The 27,976-nt window shown below is 45.3% G+C and overlaps 1 protein-coding gene across 1 annotated transcript in view; it reads left to right on the top strand.

Moving 5' to 3' along the window:
* Window positions 1-27,976, top strand: part of kynu (kynureninase) — a 295,567-nt gene that overhangs the window by 29,618 nt on the left and 237,973 nt on the right. Inside the window, exon 3 of the mRNA XM_070873566.1 lies at window positions 26,392-26,474. Within this exon, the coding sequence (XP_070729667.1) occupies window positions 26,392-26,474 (83 nt within the window). The remainder of the gene's footprint in view (window positions 1-26,391; window positions 26,475-27,976) is intronic.

The following is a 27,976-nucleotide window of genomic DNA, read 5'->3' as shown; positions in this document are numbered from 1 at the left end:
TACAGATCCACACTAGAATGCAGGTACATACTGAAATGCTGGTACATACTGGATTGCAGGTACACACTGGAATGCAAGTCCTTACTGGGAAGCTGGCGCACACTGGGAAGCAGGTACAAAATGGAATGGAGGTAACGTTGGGATGCAGATGCATGTTCGAATGTGGTACACACTAGGATGCTGGTACACACTGGAATGCTGGTACACACTGGAAGTCAGATACACACGGGAATGCTGGTACACACTAGTATTCAGTTACAAATTGGAATGCTGATACACACTGGAATGCAGGTACATAGAAATTGAGAAACACAGGAATTAGGTGCAGGAGCAGGCCGTTCGGCCCTTCGAGCTTGCACCACCATTCAATAAGATCATGGCTGATCATTCAACCTCAGTACCCACTTCCTGATTTCTCTCCATACCCCTTGATCCCTTTGGCCGTAAGGGCCATATCTAACTCGCTTTTGAATATATCTAACAAACTGGCCTCAACAACTTTCTGCGGTAGAGAATTCGACAGGTTAGCCACTCTCTGACTGAAGAAGTTTCTCCTCATCTCGGTCCTAAATGGCTTACCCTTTATTCTTAGACTGTGACCCCTGGTTCTGGAACTCCCCAGCAACAGGAACATTCTTCCTGCCTCTAACCTGTCCAAACCCATCAGAATTTTATATGTTTCTATGAGATCCCCTCTCATTCTTCTAAACTCCAGTGGATACAAGCCCCGTTGATCCAGTCTCTCCTCATAATGCAGTCCTGCCATCCCGGGAATCAGTCTGGTGAACCTTCGCTGCATTCCCTCAATAGCAAGAACGTCCTTCCTCAGATTAGGAGACCAAAACTGAACACAATATTCCAGGTGTGGCCTCACCAAGGCTCTGTACAACTGCAGTAAGACCTCCCTGCTCCTAGACTCAAATCCTCTAGCTATGAAGGCCAACATGCCATTTGCCTTCTTCACCGCCTGCTGTACCTGCATGCCAAACTTCAATGACTGATGTACCATGACACCCAGGTCTCGTTGCACCTCCCCTTTTCCTAATCTGTCACCAATCAGATAATATTCTGTCTTCCTGTTTTTGCCAGCAAAGTGGATAACCTCACAGTTATCCACATTATACTGCATCTGCCATGCATTTGCCCACTCACCTAAGCTGTCCAATCCACCCTGCAGCCTCTTAGCATTCTCCTCACAGCTCACACCACCACCCAGCTTAGTGTCATCTGCAAACTTAGAGATACTACATTCAATTCCTTCATCTAAATCATTGATGTATATTGTAAATAGCTGGGATCCCAGCACTGAACCCTGCAGCATCCCACTGGTCACTGCCTGCCATTCTGAAAAGGACCCATTTATTCCGACTCTCTGCTTCCTGTCTGCCAACCAGTTCTCTATCCATGTCAGTACATTACCCCCAATACCATGTGCTACACACTGGAATGCAGGTACACACTGGAATGCAGGTACACACTGGAATTTAGGTACACACTGGAACATGGGTACACACTGGAATTCTGGTACGCATTGGAATGCTCGTACACACTGGAATACTAGTACACATTGGAATTCAGGTAAACACTGGAATTCAGATGCACACTAGATTGCAGGTACAGATTGTAAAGCTGGTACACACTGGAATGCTGGTACACACTGGAATTCAGGTACACACTGGAATTCAGAGGATCATGAATCTTTGAAATTCCCTACCCCAGAGAGCTGTAGAGGCAGAGTCATTGAATATATTTAAGGTGGTGATGGACAGATTTTTGAAGGATATGGGAGTCAAGGGTTTCGTGTTGCAGGCAGGGAAGTGGAGCTGAGACCAAGATCAAATCAGCCATGATCTTATTGAATGGTGGAACAGGCTCGAGGGGTCAAATAAGAACATAAGAACATAAGAAATAGGATTAGGAGTAGGCCATTTGGCCCATCAAGCCTGCTCCACCATTCAATAAGATCATGGCTGATCTGATCATGGACTCAGCTCCACTTCTCTGCCCGCACCCCATAACCCTTTACTCCCTTATCACTCAAAAATCTGTCTATCTCCGCCTTAAATATATTCAATGATCCAGCCTCCACAGCTCTCTGGGACAGAGAATTCCATAGATTTACAACCCACTGAGAGAAGACATTTCTCCCCATCTCAGTTGTAAATGGGCGGTCCCTTATTCTAAGACTATGTCCCCTAGTTTTAGTTTCCCCTATGTGGGAATATCCTCTCTGCACCCATCTTGTCGAGCCCTCTCATTATCTTATAAGTTTCAATAAGATCATTTCTCATTCTTCTGAACTCCAATGAGTATAGGCCCAACCTACTCAACCTATATTCATAAGTCAACCCCCTCATCTCCGGAATCAACCTAGTGAACATTCTCTGAACAGCCTCCAATGCAAGTATATCCTTCCTTAAATACGGAGACCAAAACTGTACGTAGTACTCCAGGTGTGTCCTCACCAATACCCTGTACAGTTGTAGCAGGACATCTCTGCTTTTATACTCTATCCCCCTTACAATAAAGGCCAACTTTCCATTTGCCTTCCTGATTACTTGCTGTACCTGCGTACTAACTTTTTGTGTTTCATGCACAAGTACCCCCAGGTCCCTCTGTACTGCAGTACTTGGCAATTTTTCTCCATTTAAATTTTAATTTGCTTTTCTATGATTTCTGCCACAGTGGACAACCTCTGATTTTCCCACATTATACTCCATCTGCCAAATTTTTGCCCACTCGATTAGCCTATCTATATACGTTTGCAGATTTTTTTGTGTCCTCTTCACATTTTGCTTTCCCACCCATCTTTGTATCATCAGCAAACATTACACTCAGTCCCTTCATCCAAATCATTAATATAGATTGTAAATAGTTGAGGAATCAGCACTAATCCCTGCAGCACCCCACTAGTCACTGCCAACCAGAAAATGACCCATTTATCCCGACTCTCTGTTTTCTGTTAGTTAGCCAATCCTTTATTCATGCAAATATATTGCCCCCCAACCCTGTGAGCTTTTATCTTGTGCAGTAACTTCTTATGTGGTACCTTATCGAATGCCTTCTGGAAATCCAAATACATCACATCCACTGCTTCCCCCTTATCCACCTTGCTCATTACATCTGCAAAGATCTCCAGCAAATTTGTCAAACATGATTTCCCATTCATAAAACCATGCTGACTCTGCTTGACTGAATCATGCTTTTCCAAATATCTACTACTACTTCCTTAATAATGGACTCCAACATTTTCCCAATGGCCTACTCCAGCTCTTATTTGATATGTTCTTATGTCGGTACACACTGGAATTCAGGCACACACTGGAGTGCTGGTACACACTGGAATTCAGGTACACACTGCAATTCAGGTACAAACTGGAATATAGGTATTCAATAGAATGCTGGTACGCATTGGAATTCAGGTAGACACTGGAGTGCAGGTACACACTGGAATTCAGCTACACACTGGAATGTTGGTACACACTGGAGTGCAGGTACACACTGGAATTCAGATACACACCGGATTTCAGGTACACACTGGAATGCAGGTACACACTGGAATACAACTACACACTGGAATATTGGTACACAGTGGGATGCTGGTATACACTGGAATACAGGCACACACTGGAATGCAGGTGTACACTGGAATACAGGTACACACTGGAATGTTGGTACACAGTGGGATGCTGGTACATACTGGAATACAGGTACACACTGGAATGTTGGTACACAGTGGGATGCTGGTACACACTGGAATACAGGTACACACTGGAATGTTGATACACAGTGGGATGCTGGTACATACTGGAATACAGGTACACGCTGGATTGCAGGTACATACTGGCATGCAGGTACACACTGGAATGTTGATACACAGTGGGAAGCTGGTACACACTGGAATACAGGTACACACTGGAATGTTGGTACACACTGCAATACAGGTACACACTGGAATTCAGGTACACACTGGATTGCAGGTACATACTGGAATGCAGGTACACACTGGAATACTTCTTTCCTAACCAGTCCCCTGGAGTCGAGGATGACTTGCTTCCACACTAAAATAAGTTCTAAGGTGACTGTTGAGACTAATGTGGGAACTACAGTCTCTATTACAGCTGGAGCAGATGATGGTTGGAGTGATGGGTGGATGGGGTGCTTGATTTGTCATACGCGCCTGCCACTGTTTGTAGCTGGCTTCCATGTGCTCCTGGCGAAGAGACTCAAAGTGTTTGGTGCCTTTTCGGATGCTCCTCCTTCACTTTGAGCAGGCTTGGGCCAGGGAGTCACAAGAGTCGGTGAGGATTTTGTATTTTTATAAGGAGGCTTTGAGGGTGTCCTTGAAGCCTTTTCTCTGCCCTCCTGGGACTCACCTGCCGTGATGTAGCATGGAGTAGAGTGCTTGTTTCGGGAGTCTAGCATCGGGCATGCAGACAATGTGGGTCGCCCAGTGGAGCTGGTCGAGCGTAACCAATGCTTCTATGCTGGGGATAGAAACATAGAAACATAGAAAATAGGTGCAGGAGCTGGCCATTCGGCCCTTCGAGCCTGCACCGCTGATCATGCAACCTCAGTACCCCACCCCTGCCTTCTCTTCATATCCACGGGCCACATCTAACTCCCTTTTGAATATGCCCAATGAACTGGACTCCACAATTTTCTGTGGCAGAGAATTCCACAGGATCACAACTCTCTGGGTGAAAAATGTTCTCCTCATCTCGGTCCTATATGGCTTACCACTTATCCTTAGACTGTGTCCCCTTGTTCCTGACTTCCCCAACATTGGGTTAATTCTTCCTGCCTCTAACCTGTCCAGTTCCGTCAGAATTTTATACGTTTCTATGAGATCCCCTCTCATTCTTCTAAATTCTAGTGAGTATAAGCTAGCCGATCCAGTCTTTCCTCATATGTCAGTTCTGCCATCCCAGGAATTAGTCTGGTGAAACTTCGCTGCACTCGCTCAATAGCAAGCATGTCCTTCCTCATATTAGGAGACCAAAACTGCACACAATACTTGAGGTGTGGTCTCACCAAGGTCCTGTATAATTGCAGTAAGACCTCCCTGCTCCTATACTCAAATCCCCTCGCTATGAAGGCCAGCATGCCATTTTCTTTCTTTACTGCCTGCTGTACCTGTATGCCTACCTTCAATGACTGATGTTCCATGACACCCAGATCTCGTTGCACGTCTCGTTTTATTAATCTATCACCTTTCAGATAATAATCTGCCTTCCTGTTTTTGCCACCAAAGTGGATAACCTCACATTTATCCACATTATACTTCATCTGCCATGCATTTGCCTATTCACCTAACCTGTCTAACTCCCCCTGCAGCCTCTTAGTACCTCCTCGCAGCTTGCTCTGCCACCCAGCTTAGTGTCACCTGCAAAATTGGAGATATTACATTCAATTCCTTCGTTTAACTCATTAATGTAAATTGTAAACAGCTGGGGTCCAAGCACTGAGCCCTGCGGCACCCCATTAGTCACTGTCTGCCATGCCGTTTATTCCCATACTTTGCTTCCTGTCTGCCAGACAGTTCTCTATCCACGTCAGTACATTACCCCCAATACCATGTGCCTTAATTTTGCACACTAATCTCTTGTGTGGGACCTTGTCAAAAGCCTTTTGAAAGTCCAAATACACCACATCAACTGGTTCTCCCTTTTCCACTCTACTAGTTACATCTTCAAAAAATTCGAGAAGAATTGTTAAGCATGACTTCCCTTTCATAATTCCATGCTGACTTGGACCGATCCTGTCACTGCTTTCCAAATGCACTGCTATTACATCTTTAATAATTGATTTCAGCATTTTCCCCACCGCTGATGTCAGGCTAACTGGTCTATAATTCCATTTTCTCTCGCCCTTCTTTTTAAAAAAATGCGGTTACATTAGCTACCCTCCAATCCATAGGAACGGATCCTGAGTCTATGGAATGTTGGAAAATGACCACCAATGCATCATGTTCATGGCACCGTGGCTGGCTCTGTTGCACAGGAGGGCAGGAAAAAGAGTGGGAGAGCGATAGCGATAGGGAATTCAATTGTGAGGGGAATAGATAGGCGTTTCTGCGGCCGCAACCGAGACTCCAGGATGGTATGTTGCCTCCCTGGTGCAAGGGTCAAGGATGTCTCGGAGCAGGTGCAGGACATTCTAAAAATGGAGGGAGAACAGCCAGTTGTCGTGGTGCACACTGGTACCAACGACATAGGTAAAAAAGGGGATGAGGTCCTACAAAATGAATTTAAGGAGCTAGGAGCTAAATTAAAAAGTAGGACCTCAAAAGTAGTAATCTCGGGATTGCTACCAGTGTCACGTGCTAGTCAGAGTAGGAATCGCAGGATAGCGCAGATGAATACGTGGCTTGAGCAGTGGTGCAGCAGGGAGGGATTCAAATTCCTGGGGCATTGGAACCGGTTCTGGGAAAGGTGGGACCAGTACAAACCGGACGGTCTGCACCTGGGCAGGACTGGAACCAATGTCCTAGGGGGAGTGTTTGCTATTGCTGTTGGGGAGGAGTTCAACTAATATGGCAGGGGGATGGGAACCAATGCAGGGAGACAGAGGGAAACAAAAAGGAGACAAAAGCAAAAGACAGAAAGGAGATGAGGAAAAGTGGAGGGCAGATAAACCCAAGGCAAAGAACAAAAAGGGCCACTGTACAGCAAAATTCTAAAAAGAAAGGGTGTTAAAAAAACAAGCCTGAAGGCTTTGTGTCTTAATGCAAGGAGTATCCGTAATAAGGTGGATGAATTAACTGTGCAAATAGATGTTAACAAATGTGATGTGATCGGGATTACGGAGACGTGGCTCCAGGATGATCAGGGCTGGGAACTCAGCATCCAGGGGTATTCAACATTCAGGAAGGATAGAATAAAAGGAAAAGGAGGTGGGGTAGCATTGCTGGTTAAAGAGGAGATTAATGCAATAGTTAGGAAGGACATTAGCTTGGATGATGTGGAATCTATATGGGTCGAGCTGCAGAATACCAAAGGGCAAAAAACGTTAGTGGGAGTTGCGTACAGACTTCCAAACAGTAGCAGTGATGTTGGGGAGGGCATCAAACAGGAAATTAAGGGTGCATGCAATAAAGGTGCAGCAGTTATAATGGGTGACTTTAATATGCACATAGATTGGGCTAGCCAAACTGGAAGCAATACGGTAGAGGAGGATTTCCTGGAGTGCATAAGGGATGGTTTTCTAGACCAATATGTCGAGGAACCAACTAGGGGGGAGGCCATCTGAGACTGGGTGTTGTGTAATGAGAGAGGATTAATTAGCAATCTCGTTGTGCGAGGCCCCTTGGGGAAGAGTGACCATAATATGGTGGAATTCTGCATTAGAATGGAGATTGAAACAATTAATTCAGAGACCATGGTCCAGAACTTAAAGAAGGGTAACTTTGAAGGTATGAGGCGTGAATTGGCTAGGATAGATTGGCGAATGATACTTAAGGGGTTGACTGTGGATGGGCAATGGCAGACATTTAGAGACCGCATAGATGAAATACAACAATTATACATTCCTGCCTGGCGTAAAAATAAAAAAGGGAAGGTGGCTCAACTGTGGCTAGCAAGGGAAATCAGGGTTAGTATTAAAGCCAAGGAAGTGGCATACAAATTGGCCAGAAATAGCAGCGAACCCGGGGACTGGGAGAAATTTAGAACTCAGCAGAGGAGGACAAAGGGTTTGATTAGGGCAGGGAAAATGGAGTACGAGAAGAAGTTTGCAGGCAACATTAAGACGGATTTCAAAAGTTTCTATAGATATGTAAAGAGAAAAAGGTTAGTAAAGACAAACGTAGGTCCCTTGCAGTCAGAATCAGGGGAAGTCATAATGGGGAACAAAGAAATGGCAGACCAATTGAACAAGTACTTTGGTTCGGTATTCACTAAGGAGGACACAAACAACCTTCCGGATATAAAAGGGGTCAGAGGGTCTAGTAAGGAGGAGGAACTGAGGGAAATCCTTATTAGTCGGGAAATTGTGTTGGGGAAATTGATGGGATTGAAGGCCAATAAATCCCCAGGGCCTGATGGACTGCATCCCAGAGTACTTAAGGAGGTGGCCTTGGAAATAGCGGATGCATTGACAGTCATTTTCCAACATTCCACTGACTCCGGATCAGTTCCTATCGAGTGGAGGGTAGCCAATGTAACCCCACTTTTTAAAAAAGGAGGGAGAGAGAAAACAGGGAATTATAGACCGGTCAGCCTGACCTCAGGCGTGGGTAAAATGATGGAATCAATTATTAAGGATGTCAGAGCAGCGCATTTGGAAAGAGGTGACATGATAGGTCCAAGTCAGCATGGATTTGTGAAAGGGAAATCATGCTTGACAAATCTTCTGGAATTTTTTGAGGATGTTTCTAGTAGAGTGGATAAGGGAGAACCAGTTGATGTGGTATATTTGGACTTTCAGAAGGTTTTCGACAAGGTCCCACACAAGAGATTAATGTGCAAAGTTAAAGCACATGCGATTGGGGGTAGTGTGTTGACATGGATTGAGAACAGGTTGTCAGACAGGAAGCAAAGAGTAGGAGTAAATGGGTACTTTTCAGAATGGCAGGCAGTGACTAGTGGGATACCGCAAGGTTCTGTGCTGGGGCCCCAGCTGTTTACACTGTACATTAATGATTTAGACGAGGGGATTAAATGTAGTATCTCCAAATTTGCGGATGACACTAAGTTGGGTGGCAGTGTGAGCTGTGAGGAGGATGCTATGAGGCTGCAGAGTGACTTGGATAGGTTAGGTGAGTGGGCAAATGCATGGCAGATGAAGTATAATGTGGATAAATGTGAGGTTATCCACTTTGGTGGTAAAAACAGAGAAACAGACTATTATCTGAATGGTGACAGATTAGGAAAAGGAGAGGTGCAACGAGACCTGGGTGTCATGGTACATCAGTCATTGAAGGTTGGCATGCAGGTACAGTAGGCGGTTAAGAAAGCAAATGACATGTTGGCCTTCATTGCGAGGGGATTTGAGTACAGGGGCAGGGAGGTGTTGCTACAGTTGTACAGGGCATTGGTGAAGCCACGCCTGGAGTATTGTGTACAGTTTTGGTCTCCTAACTTGAGGAAGGACATTCTTGCTATTGAGGGAGTGCAGCGAAGGTTCACCAGACTGATTCCCGGGATGGTGGGACTGACCTATCAAGAAAGACTGGATCAACTGGGCTTGTATTCACTGGAGTTCAGAAGAATGAGAGGGGACCTCATAGAAACGTTTAAAATTCTGATGGGTTTAAGACAGGTTAGATGCAGGAAGAATGTTCCCAATGTTGCGGAAGTCCAGAACCAGGGGTCACAGTCTAAGGATAAGGGGTAAGCCATTTAGGACCGAGATGAGGAGAAACTTCTTCACCCAGAGAGTGGTGAACCTGTGGAATTTTCTACCACAGAAAGTAGTTGAGGCCAATTCACTAAATATATTCAAAAGGGAGTTAGATGACGTCCTTACTACTAGGGGGATCAAGGGGTATGGCGAGAAAGCAGGAAGGGGGTACTGAAGTTGCAGGTTCAGCCATGAACTCATTGAATGGTGGTGCAGGCTCGAAGGCCGAATGGCCTACTCATGCACCTATTTTTCTCTGTTCTATGTTTCTAACTATTTCTAGGGCCACTTCCTTAAGTACTCTGGGATGCAGACTATCAGGCCCCGGGGATTTATTGGCCTTCAGTCCCTTCAATTTCATTAACACCATTTCCTGACTAATAAGGATTTCCCTGAGATCCCCCTTCTCGGTAGATCCTCGGTCCTCTTGTATTTTCGGGAGGTTATTCGTGTCTTCCTTAGTGAAGACAGGACCCAAGTATTTGTTCAATTGGTCTGCCATTTCCTTGTTCCCCATTATGAATTCACCTGATTCGGACTGCAGGGACCTACATTAGTCTTCACTAATCATTTATCTTCACATATCTATCGAAGCTTTTGCAGTTAGTTTTTATGTTACCTGCGTGCTGACTCTCATACTCTATTTTCCCCTTCCTAATTATACCCCGAGTCCTCCTCTGCTGAATTCTAAATTTCTGCCAGTCCTCATGCTTGCTGCTTTTTCTGTCTAATTTTTGTGCCTCTTCCTTTGATTTAACACGTTCCCTAATTTCCTGTACCACCTTCCCTTTTTTATTTTTACGCCACACAGGGATGTTCAATTGTTGTAGTTCGTCCATGTGATCTTCAAATATCTGCCATTGCCTATCCACCGTCAACCCTTTAAGTATCATTCGCCAGTCTATCCTAGCCAATTCACGTCTCATACTGTCGAAGTTTCCTTTCAATACCAAGTTCAGGACCCTGGATTGCAGGTACACACTGGAATGCAGATACATGCTGGGATGCTGGCACACACTAGGAAGCAGATACCCACTGGAATGCTGGTATGCAATGGAATGTTTGTACTCAATGGAATGCTGGTACACACTGGAGTGCAGGCACACACTGTAAAGCTGGCACACACTGGAATTCAGGTACACACTGGAATTCAGGTACACACTGGAGTGCAGACACACATTGGGATGCTGGTACACACCCTGGAATACTGGTACACACTGGACTTCAGTTACACGCTGGAATGTTGCTACATACTGGAATTCATGTATCCACTGGAGGGCAGGTAGACACTGGAATTCAGTTATCCACTGGAATGCATGTATGCACTGGAGTGCAGGTACACACTGGAATGCAGGTACACACTGTGTTATGTATGTAAACATTGTAACTGTGTAAGACTTGCCAGCAGAGAGCACAACTGTTGGAGGCCCAAGGGTCACCTGCACACCTCGTGCAAGGGAATATAAAAGGTTGTCTGCCATGCTGCTTAGCATTCTGGAGTTGTATTGAGGAGACTAAGGTCACATCAGTTTTAGCTCACAGTACTCAGTCTTGTGGAGTTCTTCCATACTTAACAATTGGTGACGAGTAACAGATTACGAACTTTCACATGGTCCTGACTGCCGTTGGTATTTTAGAGAGATTTGTAGAGGGTGATGATTGGGAAGCCTTCATTGAGTGTCTTGACCAGTACTTCATGGCCAACGAGCTGGATGGGGACGACAAAGCGATCAAGCGCAGGGCGATTCTCCTCATCGAGTGTGGGTCCACAATATACGGCCTCATCAAGAATCTGCTAGCAACAGAGAACCAATGGAGAAGACATATACAGAGTTGTGTACGCTGGTTCGGAACCAAATCAAGCCAAAGGAGTGCGTCTTAATGGCCAGGTATCGCTTCTACATGCACCACTGCTCCAAGGGCCAGGATGTGGCGAGTTATGTTGCCAACCTGAGACCGCCTTGCGGGAACTTGCGAATTTCTGCATTTTTGGGGGAAATGCTGCAGGACTTTTTTGTGTTTGGCATCGGCCATGAGGTCATTCTTCGCAAGCTGCTGTCCACCGAATCCTTAGACCTGAGCAAGGCCATCACAATAGCCCATGCATTCATATCCATGAGCGATAAGACCAGACAGATATATTCCCAACATCGAAGCTCACCGGCAAGTATTGTGCATAAAATAATGTCGCTAGCAGGCAGAACTGCATATGGCAGGACCTACACATTTGCAGCTGCAAGACCGAGGATGACTCAGAGACCGCCATTGGGCGTGAATGCAAATCCATTAGCACAATGTTGGCACTGCGGGGGTAATCATTGAGCCCACCAATGTCGATTCAAGCACTACATGTGCAAAGGCCAGTTCGTTAGATATATTCAAAAGGGAATTAGATGTGGCCCTTACGGCTAAAGGAATAAGGGGTATGGAGAGAAAGCAGGAATGGGGTACAGAAGTTGCATGATCAGCCATGATCATATTGAATGGTGGTGCAGGCTCGAAGGGCAGAATGGCCTACTCCTGCACCTGTATTCTATGTTTCTATGAAACAATGGGGCACCTCGGGTGAATGTGCAAGAGTGCTGTGACTCACCATGTGGCAGAGTCGGCAGAGGATGATCGATCTGGCGCGGATCACACAGAACAAAGAGGCAAGAAGTGTATGGGGTACACACCTTCACCACCAAGAGCCCCCCTATTATGCTGAAAGTCAAATTGAATGGTATTCCGGTTCAATGGAGTTGGACACCGGAACGAGTCAGTCAATTATGAGCCAGAAGGCTTTTGAGAAATTGGGGCAACAATGCACAAAGGCACAAATTGAGCCCGATTCAGACAAAGCTGCACACCTACACCAAAGAGCTCATACCAGTCATTGGCAGCACGGCAGTTAAGGTATCATAAAATGGAGCTGTGCATGATTTATCACTGTTGGTTGTATCAGGCGATGGCCCAACGCTATTCGGCAGAAGCTGGCTGGGAAAGATTTGATAGAACTGGGACAACTTCAAAGCACTATCTTCAGTGGATGATGCCTCGTGCGCCCAAGTGCTGAGCAAGTTTCTGTCGCTATTTGAACCAGGTATTGGCAACTTCACAGGTGCCAAGGTGCAGATCCATCTAGTCCCCGATGCAAGGCCTGTTCATCACAAGGCTTGAGCGGTTCCATATATGATGAGGGAGAAAGTCGAGATCGAACTGGACAGACTTTAACGAGAGGGAAGCATATCACCAGTCGAGTTCAACGAATGGGCCAGTCTGATTGTTCCGGTGATGAAAAGCAATGGCATGGTCAGAATCTGCGGAGACTACAAGGTAACGATCAACAGAGTCTCGTTACAGGACCAGTACCCACTACCCAAGACGGATGACCTGTTCACAATGTTAGCAGGGGGAAGTCATTCACCAAGTTGGTCCTAATCTCCACCTACATGACACAGGAGCTGGCTGAATCTTCGAAAAGATTGACGTGCATCAACACGCACAAAGGACTGTTTCCTACCATAGGTGCCCTTTTGGGATTCGCTCGGCTGCTGCCATCTTCCAGAGGAGCATGGAGAGTCTCCTGAAATCGGTTCCTCACACCGTTGTGTTTCAAGATGACATCCTGATCACCAGTGGTGACACCACCAAATGCCTGCACAACCTGGAAGAGGTTCTAAGTCGACTAGATAGAGTGGGACTCAGGCTGAAATGCTCCAAGGTCCTGACACCAGAGGTTGAATTTTTGGGCAGAAAAATTGCGGCAGATGGCATCAGACCCACAGATTCAAAGGCAGAGGCCATCAAGAATGCACCCAGACCACAGAATGTGACAGAGCTGCATTCATTCCTGGGACTCTTCAACTATTTTGGTAACATTCTACCCGGTTTAAGTACTTTGCTGGAACCATTGCATATGTTTCTACGCAAGGGTGATGACTAGGTTTGGGGTAAATCTCTAGAGACAGCCTTTGAGAAGGCCAGAAACCTACTTTGTTCTTATAAGTTACTTGTACTGTATGACCCGTGTAAACAATTAGTGCTAGCTTGTGATGCATCTTCATATGGGGTCGGCTGTGTGTTACAGCAAACCAATGTATCGGGCAAACTTCAACCAGTTGTATACGCATCTAGAAGTCTGTCTAAGGCTGAAAGAGCCTACAGTATGGTCGAGAAAGAGGCATTAGCATGTGTATATGGGGTTAAGAAAATGCACCAATACCTATTTGGACTTTGGTTTGAGCTTGAAACCGACCACAAACCACTCATTTCGCTGTTTTCAGAAGGCAAAGGTATAAACACCAATGCTTTGTCCTGCATCCAAACATGGGCACTAACATTGTCCGCTTATGACTGTGTTATCTGCCACAGATCAGGCATGGAGAACTGTGCTAATCCCCTCAGTCGGCTACCATTGCCCACCACTGGGGTGGAAATGGCACAGCCTGCAGACTTGCTTCTGGTCATGGATGCTTTTGAGAGCGAGGGGTCACCCATCACTGCTCGCCAGTCCACCAGCCAGGATCCTGTGCTATCACTTGTAAACAGTTGCGTCCTCAATGGGAGCTGGTTGGCCATTCCCGTGGAAATGCAAGATGAAATTAAGCCATTTCACCAATAAAGCTGAAATGCCCATCCAGTCGGATTGTCTTTTATGGGGTAATCGCGTGGTTTTTTTCCAAAAAAAGGCAGGGAATCGTTAATACGCGACCTACACAATACCCACCCAGGCATGATGAAGGCAATTGACAGGTCTCATGTTTGGTGGCGCCACCTTTGACTCGGACTTAGAGTCATGCGTAGACTAGTGCAGCACGTGTTCACAAGTGAGCAATGCACCGAGGGAGGTTCCATTGAGTCTGTGGTCATGGCCCTCCAAACTGTGGTCCAGGATCCACGTAGATTTTGCTGGCCCCTTTCTTGGAAAGATGTTTTTAGTTGTTGTGGATGCTTAATCTAAATGGATTGAATGCATAATTGTGTCATCCAGCACATCCACTGCCACCATTGAAAGCCTCTGGGCTATGTTTGCCACCCATGGCTTGCCCAACGTCCTTGTCAGTGACAATGGACCGTGTTTCACCAGCTCGGAATTCAATGAGTTTATGACCCGGAATGGCATCAAACATGTCAGGTCAGCCCCGTTTAAGTCTGCATCCAAGGGTAAAGCGGAATGGGCAATCCAAACTATCAAGCAGAGCTTGAAACACGTGACGGAAGGCTTCTTACAGACCCGCTTATCTCGGGTCCTGCTCAGCTACCAGACACGACTGCACTCGCTCACTGGGGTTCCCCCTGCAGAATTTTTAATGAAGAGAGCACTCAAAACCAGGCTCTCCGTAGTCCACCCGGATCTAAGTGATCATGTGGAAACTCGGCGTCACTGGAAAAACATGTACCACGATCGCGCGGCTATATCGCGCGACATTGATGTTAATGACCCTGTGTTTGTCCTGAATTATGGTCATGGTCCTAAATGGGTTGCTGGCACTGTCTTGGCCAAGGAGGGCAACAGAGTGTTTATAGTCAAACTATTGAATGCGGAAAGCATTTGGATCAGACCAAACTGCAGTTCATCGACAACCAGGAACAAACTGAAGAGGACATCACCATCATCGATCCACCAACACACACCCAACCAGCAATCAACCATGCTGTCAATCAAGAGGATGAACCTACCATTCCCAACAATCCTGACAGACCAGCCGTGCTGCATTGCAGCAATGGTCCGACCAACTCACCCATGCCAGAGTTTGAACTCAGACAATCAACCAGGGACCATAGGGCCCCGGATTGTCTCAACTTGTAAATAATTTGTATCAAAGACTTTGTGGGGGAGAGTGATGTTATGTTTTTAAACATTGTAACTGTGTAAGACTTGCCACCAGAGGGCGTAACTGTTGGAGGCCCTAGGGTCACCTACACACCTCATGCAAGGGAATATAAAAGGTTGTCTGGCATGCTGCTTAGGCACTCTGGAGTTGTATTAAAGAGACTAAGGTCACATCAGTTTTAGCTCAGTACTCAGTCTTGTGGAGTTCTTCCATACATACTGGAATTCAGGTATCCACTGGAATGCAGGTACGCACTGGAGTGCAGGTACATACTAGAATTCAGGGACACTGAAAAGCAGGTACACAGTGGAGTGCAGGTACACATTGGAATTCAGGTACACTGGAATGCAGGTACACACTGGAGTGCGGGTACATGCTATTCTTGAAGTTGACACAAAATGCTAATGTGAAGGTGAATAAGTTAGGTTAACAGAGAAAAGATCATTACGATTCATTACTGCAGTTAGGATAAATGTCAATACTACTTTAATAACAAGGATCAAGCGAGTGCATTTTTCCTTAGTGAACAGCTTCTCCTCAGTGAAAGCCTAATACCCACCTTCTTTCCAGAAACAGCCGCGATTTTATCTTGGCTTCAACTCCACAGCTAACTTCAGATCTCACTTCTCTAAAATCTCAGTATGAGTATTTCTTCACTCGCTGCTACCTCTGATATAGATCTCTTTAGATGTGATTACTGTTGCACTACATGAAGTTTCCCTTTCCCAGCACTCAACAGAATTTACACAGTTGCTATGGTAACCTATCGTTAAAATATAGTACGGATCAAGTTGTTGAAATGGCGGAAGGTAATTCTTCTGTTTGAGATAGAATCAGAACGGGGGAGTTTACCCCCGGCACTGTCCCCCGCATGACGGGAACAGTCCAGACGCAGGATTAAATGACGGGGGTGGGGTGTTGGTTTTTTAGGATTTTTCAATGTCTTCAAAGCTTTCACCATTTTTATTTGTCTGAATTCAGGCATGGGAGGCCACCCATCGCAAAGGAGCTGGGACCTACTTTAAATGTTAGAGTTGCACTCTGATGGCCATTTTAACCACAGGCCCGATAAAGGGTAGCACAGTCTCGGACTCGTCAGCTAAAGCTGATGGCAGTGAGGATCCAGGTCATAGGAGGCCCAGAGGTGCTCCCGTTGGCCTCACAAGAATATGATGACGATCTCCTGCTTGCGAGTCCCTCGAAGTCAGTGCTGCAAAAGCCACGACAGGGGATTTAAAGGTCAGTTTTCAATTAAATCGATTGGTGAAACCAGTACAAGAAGGCAGAATAGTTCTATAACCACTGGCACTGTGCAAAGATGATGCTGCGAGATTGCTGCATCCCTCTGGTCAGGTGGATGCCCAGTTGTCCCGCAGCAACAACAGTTGTGTCGGTGCCTGTCCAAAATGTTTTAAACACCCTGACCATGGATTCCTGACAGGGTCAGACAGGCAGGCACATCTGGAATTGGCCCTCGGGCCTCAATTAAATGAGACTGACAAGCTGCTCATACCTCCTGGGTATCCCCAGGCAGCTAGCCGATGAAGAGGCATGGCATTTCGTGCTGCTGCTTCACTGGCAGCATCCCACAGGCACGTGCTTAAAGGGGAGGTGAAGGCAATCAGGATGGGGGAGGATGTTTTTGTTATTATTCGTTCATGGGCTGTGAGCGTACTACTTGTTGCCCATCCCTAATTGCCCTTGAGACGATGGTGGTGAGCTGTCTTCTTCTGCCGCTGCAGTTCGTGTGGTGAAGGTACTCCCACTGTGCTGTTAGGGAAGAAGTTCTCAGATTTTGACTAAGCGACGATAAAGGACCGGTAATATATTTCCAAGTCTGGATGGTTTGTGACTTGCAGGGAAACGTGCAGGTGATGGTGCTCCCATGTGCCTGCTGCCCTTGTCCTTCTAGGTAGTAGAGGTTGTGGGTTTGGGAGGTGCTGACGAAGAAGCCTTGGCGAGTTGCTGCAGTGCATCTTGTTCATGGTACACACTGCAGCCACAGTACGCTGATGAAGGAATGAATGTTTAAGGTGGTGGAGAGGTGACAATCAAGAGGGCTGCTTTGTCCTGGATGGTGTCGAGCATCTTGAGTGTTGTAGGTGCTGCACTCATCCAGGCAAGTGGAAGTATTCCGTTACACTACTGACTTGTGCCTTGTAGATGGTGGAAAGACTTTGGGGAGTCAGGAGGTGAGATACTCACCACAGAATACTCAGTCTATGACCTGGTCTTGTTAGCAGATTATTTATGTGGCTAGTTCAGTTAAGTTTCTGGTCAATGGTGACTCCCAGGATGTTGATGGTGGGAGGTAATACTGTTGAATGTTAAGTATTAGTTAAACTCTCTCTTGTTGGAGATAGCCATTGCCTGGCACTTGTGTGGCATGAATGTTACTTGCCACTTATTAGCCTAAGCCTGAATGTCATCTAGGTCATGCTGCATGCGGGCATGGATTGCTTCATTATCTGAGGATTTGTGAATAGAACCGAACATTGTGTAATCATCAGAAAACATCCCCACTTCCGGCCTGATGATGGGGGGAGTCATTGATGAAGTAGCTGAAGATGGTTGGGCCTAGGATACTGCCCTGAGGAACTCCTACTACAATGGAGATTTCTCCTGATTTCTATTAACTTCAATTTTACTAGGACTCCTTGATGCCATACTCGGTCAAATGTTGCCTTGATGTCACGGGCAGTCACTCTCACATCACTCTGTAATTCAGCTCTTTTGTTCATGTTTGGGTGATGGCTATAATGAGGTCTGGAGCCGAGTGGTCCTGGCAAAACCCAAACTGAGCATCGATGAGCAGGTTATTGGCAAGTAAGTGCCGCTTGATATCACTGTCGAAACTTTCCATCAATTGGCTGGTGATTGAGAGTAGACTGATGGGACGATAATTGGTCAGATTGGATTTGCCCTGATTTTTACGGACAGGATGTACCTGGGCAGATGGCAGTGTTGTAGCTGTAGTGGAACAGCTCAACTACAGGTGCAGCTAGTTTTGGAGCACAAGTTTTCAGCACGAAAGCCAGGAATTTGTTGCGCCCCATAGACTTTTCTGTATCCAGTGCACTCAGCTGTTTCTTGATATCACTTGGTGTGAGTCGAATTGGCTGAAGACTGGCTTCTGTGATGGTGGGGACGTCAGGAGGAAGCCAAGATGGATCATCCACTCAGCACTTCTGTCTGAAGATGGTTGAGAATGCTTCAGCCTTGTCTTTTGCACTCGCTTGCTGAGCTCTGCCATTATTGAGGATGGGAACGTTAATGGAGCCTCCTCCTCCCGTTCGCTGTTTAATTGTCCACCATCATTCACGACTGGATGTTTCGGAACTGTAGAGATTTAATCCGATGCTATGGTTGTGGGATCTCTTAGATGAAGGGAACAGGTGTATTGTAGCCAAATTTGCTGATAATACAGGAAACTCTCATTTATCCAGATATGAATGTAATGGAAAATCCACCATAATGGAATTTAAAATAACTGTCACACATGTGAATATCTCGCTCACTTCAACTATCGCAAATGTGAACAGGTTGCTCAATTACACATAAATTGATGCAGGCATGGACTTCTTTCTCACTTTTCAACTGTCACACGCATTGAAAGCAGTTCAAGCAGTCGGGTGTACAATTTAAATTGTCTTGTGACGATGAAGCCGCACAGAATTATTCAAGAACATTTGCTGAAATGGTGCAGGAAATGAAATTGACTGCAGATCAAATATACAACGCCGATGAGACTGGCTTACTTTGGAGTTGTTTGCCAATTGCTATGTTGGCTGCAGCAGGGGAGAAGGAAGCTGTAGACTTTAAAATGAATAAGGAGAGGTTAACAATCTTGAATTGTGCCAATGCCTCTGGAGAACATAGACTTCCATTTTTAGTGATTGGCAAATCAAGGAAACCACGTGTTTTAAAAGGAATTGCTCATTTACCAGTTAGCTATAAGGCTCAGAAAAGTACATGGATGGACAAGACATATTCATAGAATGGTTTTCATCAGAATTTGTCCCCCAAGCTAGAGAAAACATGAAGAAAATAGGCAAATCTAATGGAAAGTGTGTACTGCTTCTGGACAATTGCAGAGCACACCTGCATGAATCAAAATTAGTGGTTAGTTGTGGCAACATCTTTGCCCCCCAATGTGACTTCGCTCATTCAACTGATGGATCAGGGTGTCATACAAAACTTCAAGTGCCATTATAGGAATAACTTCATGCGCAAATTGATTAATAGTGATCAATCAATCTCTGATTTCCAGACAGCATACAATATTAAACATAGCAACATAGAAACATAGAAAACAGGTGCAGGAGCAGGCCATTCGGCCCTTCGAGCCTGCACCATCATTCAATATAATCATGGCTGATCATTCAACCTCAGTACCCCACCACATTCTTCTCTCCATACCTCCTGATCCCCTTAGCTGTAAGGGCGACATCTAACTCCCTCTTGAATATATCCAACGAACTGGACTCAACAACTTTCTGTGGTAGAGAATGCCACAGGTTCACCACTTTCTGGGTGAAAAAGTTTCTCCTCATCTCGGTCCTATATGGCTTACGCCTTATCCTCAGAATGTGACCCCTGGTTCTGGACTTCCCCAACATCGGGAACATTCTTCCTGCATCTAACCTGTCCAGTCCTGTCGTAAATTTATATGTTTCTATGCTCTCATTCTTCTAAATTCCAGTGAGTACAAGCCTAGCCGATCCAGTCTTTCTTCATATGTCAGTCCTGCCATCCCGGGAATTAGTCTGGTGAACCTTCACTATACCCTCAATAGCAAGCACATCCTTCCTCAGATTAGGAGACCAAAACTGCACACAGTACTCAAAGTGTGGTCTCACCAAAGCTTTGTACAACTGCAGTATGAACTCCCTGCTCCTATACTCAAATCCTCTCGCTATGAAGGCCAGCATGCCATTTGCTTTCTTTACCGCCTGCTGTACCTGCATGCCTACCTTCAGTGACTGATGTACCATGACACCCAGGTCATGATGCACCTCCACTTTTACTAATCTGTCACCATTCAGATAATAATCTGCCTTCCTGTTTTTACCACCAAAGTGGATGACCTCACATTTATGCACATTACACTGCATCTGCCATGCATTTGCCTAACCTGCCCAAGTCACCCTGCAGCCTCTTAGCGTCCTCCTCGCAGCTCACAATGACACCCAGCTTACTTGAAGATATTACATTCAATTCCTTCGTCTAAATCATTAATGTATATTGTAAATAGCTGGCGTCCCAGCACTGAACCTTGCAGCACCCCACTAGTCACTGCCTGTCATTCTGAAAAGGACCCGTTTATTCCCACTCTCTGCTTCCTGTCTGCCAACCAGTTCTCTATCCACGTCAATACATTACCCCCAATACCATGCGCCTTAATTTTGCACACTAATCTCTTGTGTGGGACCTTGTCAAAAGCCTTTTGAAAGTCCAAATACACCACCTCCACTGGTTCTCCCTTATCCGCTCTACTAGTTACATCCTCAAAAAATTTGTCAAGCATGATTTGTCAAGCATGATTTCCCTTTCATAAATCCATGCTGACTTGGTCTGATCCTATTGCAGCTTTCCGGATGTGCTGCTATTGCATTCTTAATAATTGATTCCAGCATTTTCCCCACCACCGATGTCAGGCTAACCAGTCTATAATTCCCTGTTTTCTCTCTCCCTCCTTTTTCAAAAAGTGGGGTTACATTAGCTACCCTCCAATTCATAGGTACTGATCCAGAGTCCATGGAATGTTGGAAAATGATCACCAATGCATCTACTATTTCTAGGGCCACTTCCTTAAGTACTCTGGGATGCAGACTATCAGGCCCTGGGGATTTATTGGCCTTCAATCCCATCAGTTTCCCGAACACCATTTTCTGACTAATAAGGATTTCCCTCAGTTCCTCTTTCTTGCTAGACCCTTGGTTCCCTAGATGCCATCTATGCATGCTCGCTGGCATGGAGAGAAGTAAAAAATGCTCCATTGAAGAGGTGTTGGTGCAAGTTGTGGCCCAATATCATATTTAAAGACAGTGCTGCTGATAATGAAGAAGTCAAAGGTTTTTTTATTTACGGGCTAATAAAAAACAGGCTGGAAAAGAAATCATGGAGATTGTCAGCGGTGCACACAAAGCAAAAGCACTTAAATCCCTTGCAGAAGATGACATTGCTAAGTGGATAGATGTTGACATCGAAACAGATGTAACACAAACTTACACTGACGAGGAACTTATCGGCATAGTCACCATTAAAGAGAAATCTGACGAAGAGGTGAGCGATTTAGACAATGAAATTGAAGAAAAACAAAAAAAGACTTGGACACGCGCTGAAGAAGCAATGAAATATGTCATTGGCTTTTTTGAGAAGAATTCTCATTTTACTTCTCACAAGGTTCTGCAAACTCATATCATCCACAACATTTTAATTAAGAAGAAAATGAATTCATTTAAACAAGCAGATTTAAGATCGTTATTTTAAAAATCAATCTCAGTTTTAACAGAATAAAATAATTTTTAATTTCGAAACGTTATGAATCAATTTTAATTTATTTTAATACGTTCATGTTCAAATAACAATTAGCTTTAAAATGTAAACTCGCCCTATTGGAGAATTCGTTTTCCCGGAATTGCCGAATCCCCAAGCGATCCAGATAAACGAGAGTTTCCTGTGGGAAAAAAATTTGTGAGGAGGACACAAAGAGTCTGCAAAGGGATATAGATAGGTTAAATGAGTGGGCAAACATTTGGCAGATGGAGTATAATGTGAGAAAATGTGAGGTTTTCCACTTTGGTAGAAAGAATGGAAAAGCAAAATATTATTTAAAAGGAGTGAGACGACAGAATGCTGCGGTACAGAGTGAAACACGAAAAGTTAGCATGCAGGTACAGCAAGTATTTAGGAAGATAAATGGAATGTTGTCCTTTATTGCAAGGGGGATGGAGTATAAAAGTAGGGAAGTCTTGCTACAACTGTACAGGGTATTGGTGCAACCACACCTAGAGTACTGCATACAGTTTTGGTCTCCTTATTAAAGGAGGGATGATCATCATCATAGGCAGTCCCTCGAGTCGAGGATGACTTGCTTCCACACCAAAAAGTTCACAGGTGTTTCAATGAAGGACCTAACATTGTGGGTTGGTCCATGCTGCCCCTGGGCCCTCGCCTCTTCTGGGACCAGAACTCACGTCCCGCTACAATCTCTCGCCCCTCCTTCACCCCGGCCTCGCCACACCTGCAGTACCTACTCACGCTCCAATCAGCGGGGAGGGATATACTTGCATTGGAGGCAGTTCAGAAAAGGTTTACCAGTTTGATTCCTGGGATGAAGGGTTTGTCTTATGAGGAAAGACAGGTTGGGCATGTACTCACTCGAGTTTAGAAGAATGAGAGGTGATCTTATTGAAACAGATAAGATTCTGAGGGGGCTTGGCAGGGTAGATGCTGAGAGGATGTTTTCCCTCGTGGGGGAATCTAGAACAAGGGACCATAGTTTCAGAATAAGGGGTCGCTCATTTAAGATGGAAATGAGGAGGAATTTCTTCTCTCAGATGGTGATGAATCTTTGGAATTCTCTACCCCAGAGAGCTGTCGAGGCTGAGCCTTTGAATATATTCAAGGTGGAGATAGACAGATTTTTGTGCAGGGGAGTCAAGGGTTATGGGGAACAAGCAGGAAAGTGGAGTTGAGGCCAAGATCAGATCAGCCATGATTTTATTGAATGGCAGAGCAGGCTCGAGGGACCAAATGGCTTACTCCTGCTCTTAGTTCTTATGTTCTTATGTTCTTAGCTCTGTCTATAGCATGCTGTTTCCACTGTTTAGCAAGCATGTAGTCCTGTGTTGTAACTTTACCAGGTTGGCAAATCATTTTTAGTTATGCCTGATGCTGCTCCTCATTGAACCAGGGTTGGTCTCCTAGCTTGATGGTAATGGTAGAGTGAGGGTTATGCTGGGCCATGATGTTATAGATTGAGGTGGAATACAATTCTGCTGTTGCTGATGGCCCACAGTACTTCGTGAATGCTCAGTTTTGAGCTGCTAGATCTGTTTTGAATCTATCCCATTTAGCATGGGTGTAATGCCGCACAATAGGATGATGTGTGTCTTCAGGGTGAAGAAGAAAATTCTTCTCCACAAGGACTGTGCAGTGATCACTCCTACCAATGCGGTAATGGACAGATACATCTCTGACAGGTAGATTGGTGAGAATGAGTTCAAGAAGGTTTTTCTCTCAGGTTGGTTCTCTCAACACCTGCTGCAGGCCCAGTCTGGTAGCTATCTCTTTCAAGACTTGGCCAGCTTGGACAGTAGTGGTGCTACCAAGCTATTTTTGGTGATGACCATTGCAGTCCTACATCCACAGTACATTCTGTGTCCTTGGCACCCTCAGTGCTTCTTCCAAGTGATGTTCAACATGGAGAAGTACTGAGGGATGGTGGTAGGTGCAAATCATCAGGATGTTTTCTTGCCCATTCTTGACATAGAAACATGGAAAATAGGTGCAGGAGTAGGCCATTTAGCCCTTCGAGCCTGCACCGCCATTCAATAAGATCATGGCTGATCATTCCCTCAGTACCCTTTTCCTGCTTTCTCTCCATACCCCTTGATCCCCTTAACCGTGAGGGCCATATCTAACTCCCTCTTGAATATATCCAATGAACTGGCATCAACAACTCTCTGCAGCAGGGAATTCCACAGGTTAATAACTCTCTGAGTGAAGAAGTTTCTCCTCATCTCAGTCCTAAATGGCCTATCCCTTATCCTAAGACTGTGTCCCATGGTTCTGGACTTCCCCAACATCGGGAACAATCTACCCGCATCTAACATGTCCCGTCCCGTCAGAATCTTGTATGTTTCTATGAGATTCCCTCTCATCCTTCTAAACTCCAATGTATAAAGGCCCAGTTGATCCAGTCTCTCCTCATATGTCAGTCCAGCCATCTTGGGAATCAGTCTGGTGAACCTTCGCTGCACTCTCTCAATAGCAAGAACTTCCTTCCTCAGATTAGGAGACCAAAACTGAACATAATATTCCAGGTGAGGCCTCACCACGGCCCTGTACAATTGCAGTAAGATCTCCCTGCTCCTATACTCAAATCCCCTAGCTATGAAGGCCAACATACCATTTGCCTTCTTCACTGCCTGCTGTACCTGTATGCCAACTTTCAATGACTGATGAATCATGACACCCAGGACTCGTCGCACCTCCCCTTTTCCTAATCTGCCACCATTCAGATAATATTCTGTCGTCTTGTTTTTGCCCCCAAAGTGGATAACCTCATATTTATCCACATTATACTGCATCTGTCATGCATTTGCCCACTCAGCTAACCTGTCTAAGTCATCCTGTAACCTCTTAGCATCCCCCTCATAGCTCACACCGCTACCTCGTTTAGTGGCATCTGCAATCTTGGAGATATTACACACAATTCCTTAATCCAAATCATTGATGTATATTGTAAAGAGCTGGGGTCCCAGCACTAAGCCCTGCGGTACTCCACTAGTCACTGCCTGCCATTCTGAAAAGGACCCGTTTATCCCGACTCTCTGCTTCCTGTCTGCCAATCAGTTCTCTATCCACATCAGTATCTTACCCATAATACCATATGCTTTGATTTTGCACACCAATCTCTTGTGTGGGACCTTGTCAAAAGCCTTTTGAAAGTCCAAATACACCACATCCACTGGTTCTTCCTTGTCCACTCTACTAGTTACATCCTCAAAAAATTCCAAAAGATTTGTCAAGCTTGATTTCCCTTTCATAAATCCATGCTGACTTGGACCGATCCTGTCATTGCTTTCCAAATGCGCTGCTATTTCATCCTTAATAATCGAATCCAACATTTTCCCCACCACTGATGTCAGGCTAACCGGTCTATAATTACCTGCTTTCTCTCTCCCTCCTTTTTTAAAAAGTGGTGTTACATTAGCTACCCTCCAGTCCATAGGTACTGATCCAGAGTCCATGGAATGTTGGAAAATGATCACCAATGCATCCACTATTTGTAGGGCCATTTCCTTAAGTACTCTGGGCTGCAGACTATCAGGCCTCGGGGATTTATTGGCCTTCAACCCCATCTATTTCCCTCACACAATTTCCCGCCTAATAAGGATATCCTTCAGTTCCTCCTTCTCACTAGACCCTCGGTCCCCTAGTATTTCCGGAAGGTTATTTGTGTCTTCCTTCGTGAAGACAGAACCAAAGTATTTGTTCAATTGGTCTGCCATTTCTTTGTTCCCCATAATAAATTCACCTGAATCCAACTGCAAGGGACTTACGTTTGTCTTCACTAATCTTTTTCTCTTCATATATCTGTAGAAGCTTTTACAGTCAGTTTTTATGTTCCCGGCAAGCTTCTTCTCATACTCTATTTACCCCCTCTTAATTAAACCTTTTGTCCTCCTCTGCTGAATTTTACATTTCTCCCAGTCCTCAGGTTTGCTGCTTTTTCTGGCCAATTTATATACCTCTTCCTTGGATTTAACACTATCCTTAATTTCCCTTGTTAGCCACAGTTGAGCCACCTTCCCCATTTTATTTTTATTCCAGACAGGGATGTACAATTGTTGAAGTTCATCCATGTGATCTTTAAATGTTTGCCATTGCCTATCCACCGTCAACTATTTAAGTATTATTTGCCAGTCTATTCTAGCCAATTCATGTCTCAAACCATCGAAGTTACCTTTCCTTAAGTTCAGGACCCTATGCTACAGTTTCTGTGCTCAGGACATCGGGATGGGGGTGTCGATTGTTGGGGAGGGGAGCGAGCTTGATGGGGGAGAAGGTTGAGCAATGACCAGAAGTAGCCCTAGCTCCTGCACCTCCCAGTTCCACATTCAGATAAGTCATATTTCAAACACTTACCTTTTGGTGGCAGCCTGTAGAGGTTCCTTTAAGGACTGCCATTTAGGCCACGTGCAGACCTGTTTTTTTGTTTTAACACAGCAGTCCCGTGCTGGCTGCATTTAAGGCAACCCAATTTTGGGCAGGGGACCTCAAGCAGGCGTTCATCCCATCACTGTTTGTTGGACTTTGCCATCTGTAAATTGACTGCTGCATTTGCCTACAAAATGACAGGTGCTACACATCAAAAGTAATTCATTTACTTGGGTGTGAGTTGGGTTGGAGTGGGTTGGAAATTCTTGAGATCATGTCAGGTGCTACATGAATGCAAGTCAATTCTTTCCTGTTTCTAACAGTATTTTTATTTATCTTCCAGCGGTGTTCATGGCCATTTTGATGGTGCCTTTCCTTGGGCCTTGGGAGATGAATGCCTTGCTGAGCTAATGGCTAATCTAGTTGGTGAGATACTGTACAATTCTTCCAATTGACATAATGCTGACACTAATCATTTTTAACCGAATTGTCATTTGAGTTGATCAGTAAAGGTTACCTGATTAATATGTGAAATCCACTTTAAAGTCCATTTTGAACTGAATTGAAATAACCTCACTAATTCTCAATCATTTTGCTGTTAACGTGAGGAGTTCCCCTTTGGTATGCGTCATTTATTTTCAGGAAACGCTGTAGATAAATGATGGCACATTGGAGTAGTAATAGTGAATTGTTGTGTTTAACTTGCCGTATTAATGAACTCAGAAGACTAAATGGAAATACTTTTTATATGAAACCCATTAGTAATTGAACAGCGGGGGGGCGGCAGGTTAGCGAATGTCAGGGTTGAAGTGGCCAAGTTCTCCGATGGAGCCCTCCTACTACACCTGACCCATAATGAAACTAAATAAACCTGTTCCCAGCAGGGTTGACCTGACGGGGTATCCACCACTGCTCCCACGCTCAGGTCTCAGGTCAAAATAGCAGATTGGACCCCGATTACAGCATTGGAGCCCAACCTGCATATTGAAAGAGGACCCCGTTAGCATGGAGTAGGTGTTCTTTTGCTGCCTGCAGTTTACGATCGGAGTCGGCCAGATTGTGGTGGGAAAGGTGTTGGTAAGTCCCTCACTCCAATTTAGCTGCCAAGCAGGGGAAGTTAAAATTGAGGAGAATCATAGCTGAATTCAGCAACCCGGGGAGAGGCACTAAAGTCGGATGCTTTTCCACAGACAGCAATGGAAAGAACATTGAATAAGAAATCATCTTCTAAATCACGCTTGAGTGTTATCTGATGAGCAGTTTAGAATGCTAACTTTGTTTTCACTAACAAAAAGCTTATTGAATTCTAACCAGAGGAAATTCATGACAAAAAAGACTAATTTTGATAAAATCAGAGTTAAAACACTACAGCCTAGAAATTAGCCTCCTTTGCGCCTCCCGTTATCACCTCCGGGGGGCGATAATGGGGCCCTAACAGCTTACCGACCCGGTGTGGCGAAAGAAATGATTCCCGCTAAATTGGCCGAGAGATTTAAGATGGTGGGAACAACTTGCGTCCCGATCTCCTGCGCCCGGAGATCGTGACGTCATTGCCCTAAGGATCGCCCCGGTGGCGCACCGGACCCGAATTTCGGTTACGCCCCCTGCAGCATCGGTGGGCGAGAACACCGACAGCTGCCAGAGGCGTTTTCCAGGGGGCTGGGTGCTTCAGGGGTGCAAGATAAAGGGGATGTTGGGAATGTGGAGGGGCCGGGGGGGGTAAATAAAAAAATTGTGGGAATGCATACTGGCAATTTTTCTGAATTTTCCTCGGCCGCGATCGTTCATTGGAGTGCTTGGGGCTGATCGGGTTGGATCGGAGTTGTCGTCAGTGACAATGTAACTCATTGCAATGCAGAGCCTGCAGCGATGTAACTTTCCTTTAAGGGAGGGAAGGAGCCTCGGATCCCGGCAGCGCTGAACGGAAC

Source organism: Pristiophorus japonicus, chromosome 3, assembly GCF_044704955.1.
Source record: "Pristiophorus japonicus isolate sPriJap1 chromosome 3, sPriJap1.hap1, whole genome shotgun sequence".
NCBI classification, from domain to species: Eukaryota; Metazoa; Chordata; class Chondrichthyes; family Pristiophoridae; genus Pristiophorus; species Pristiophorus japonicus.
Note: the sequence above shows the minus strand (reverse complement) of the source record. Positions and strands in the feature narration are given on the sequence as shown.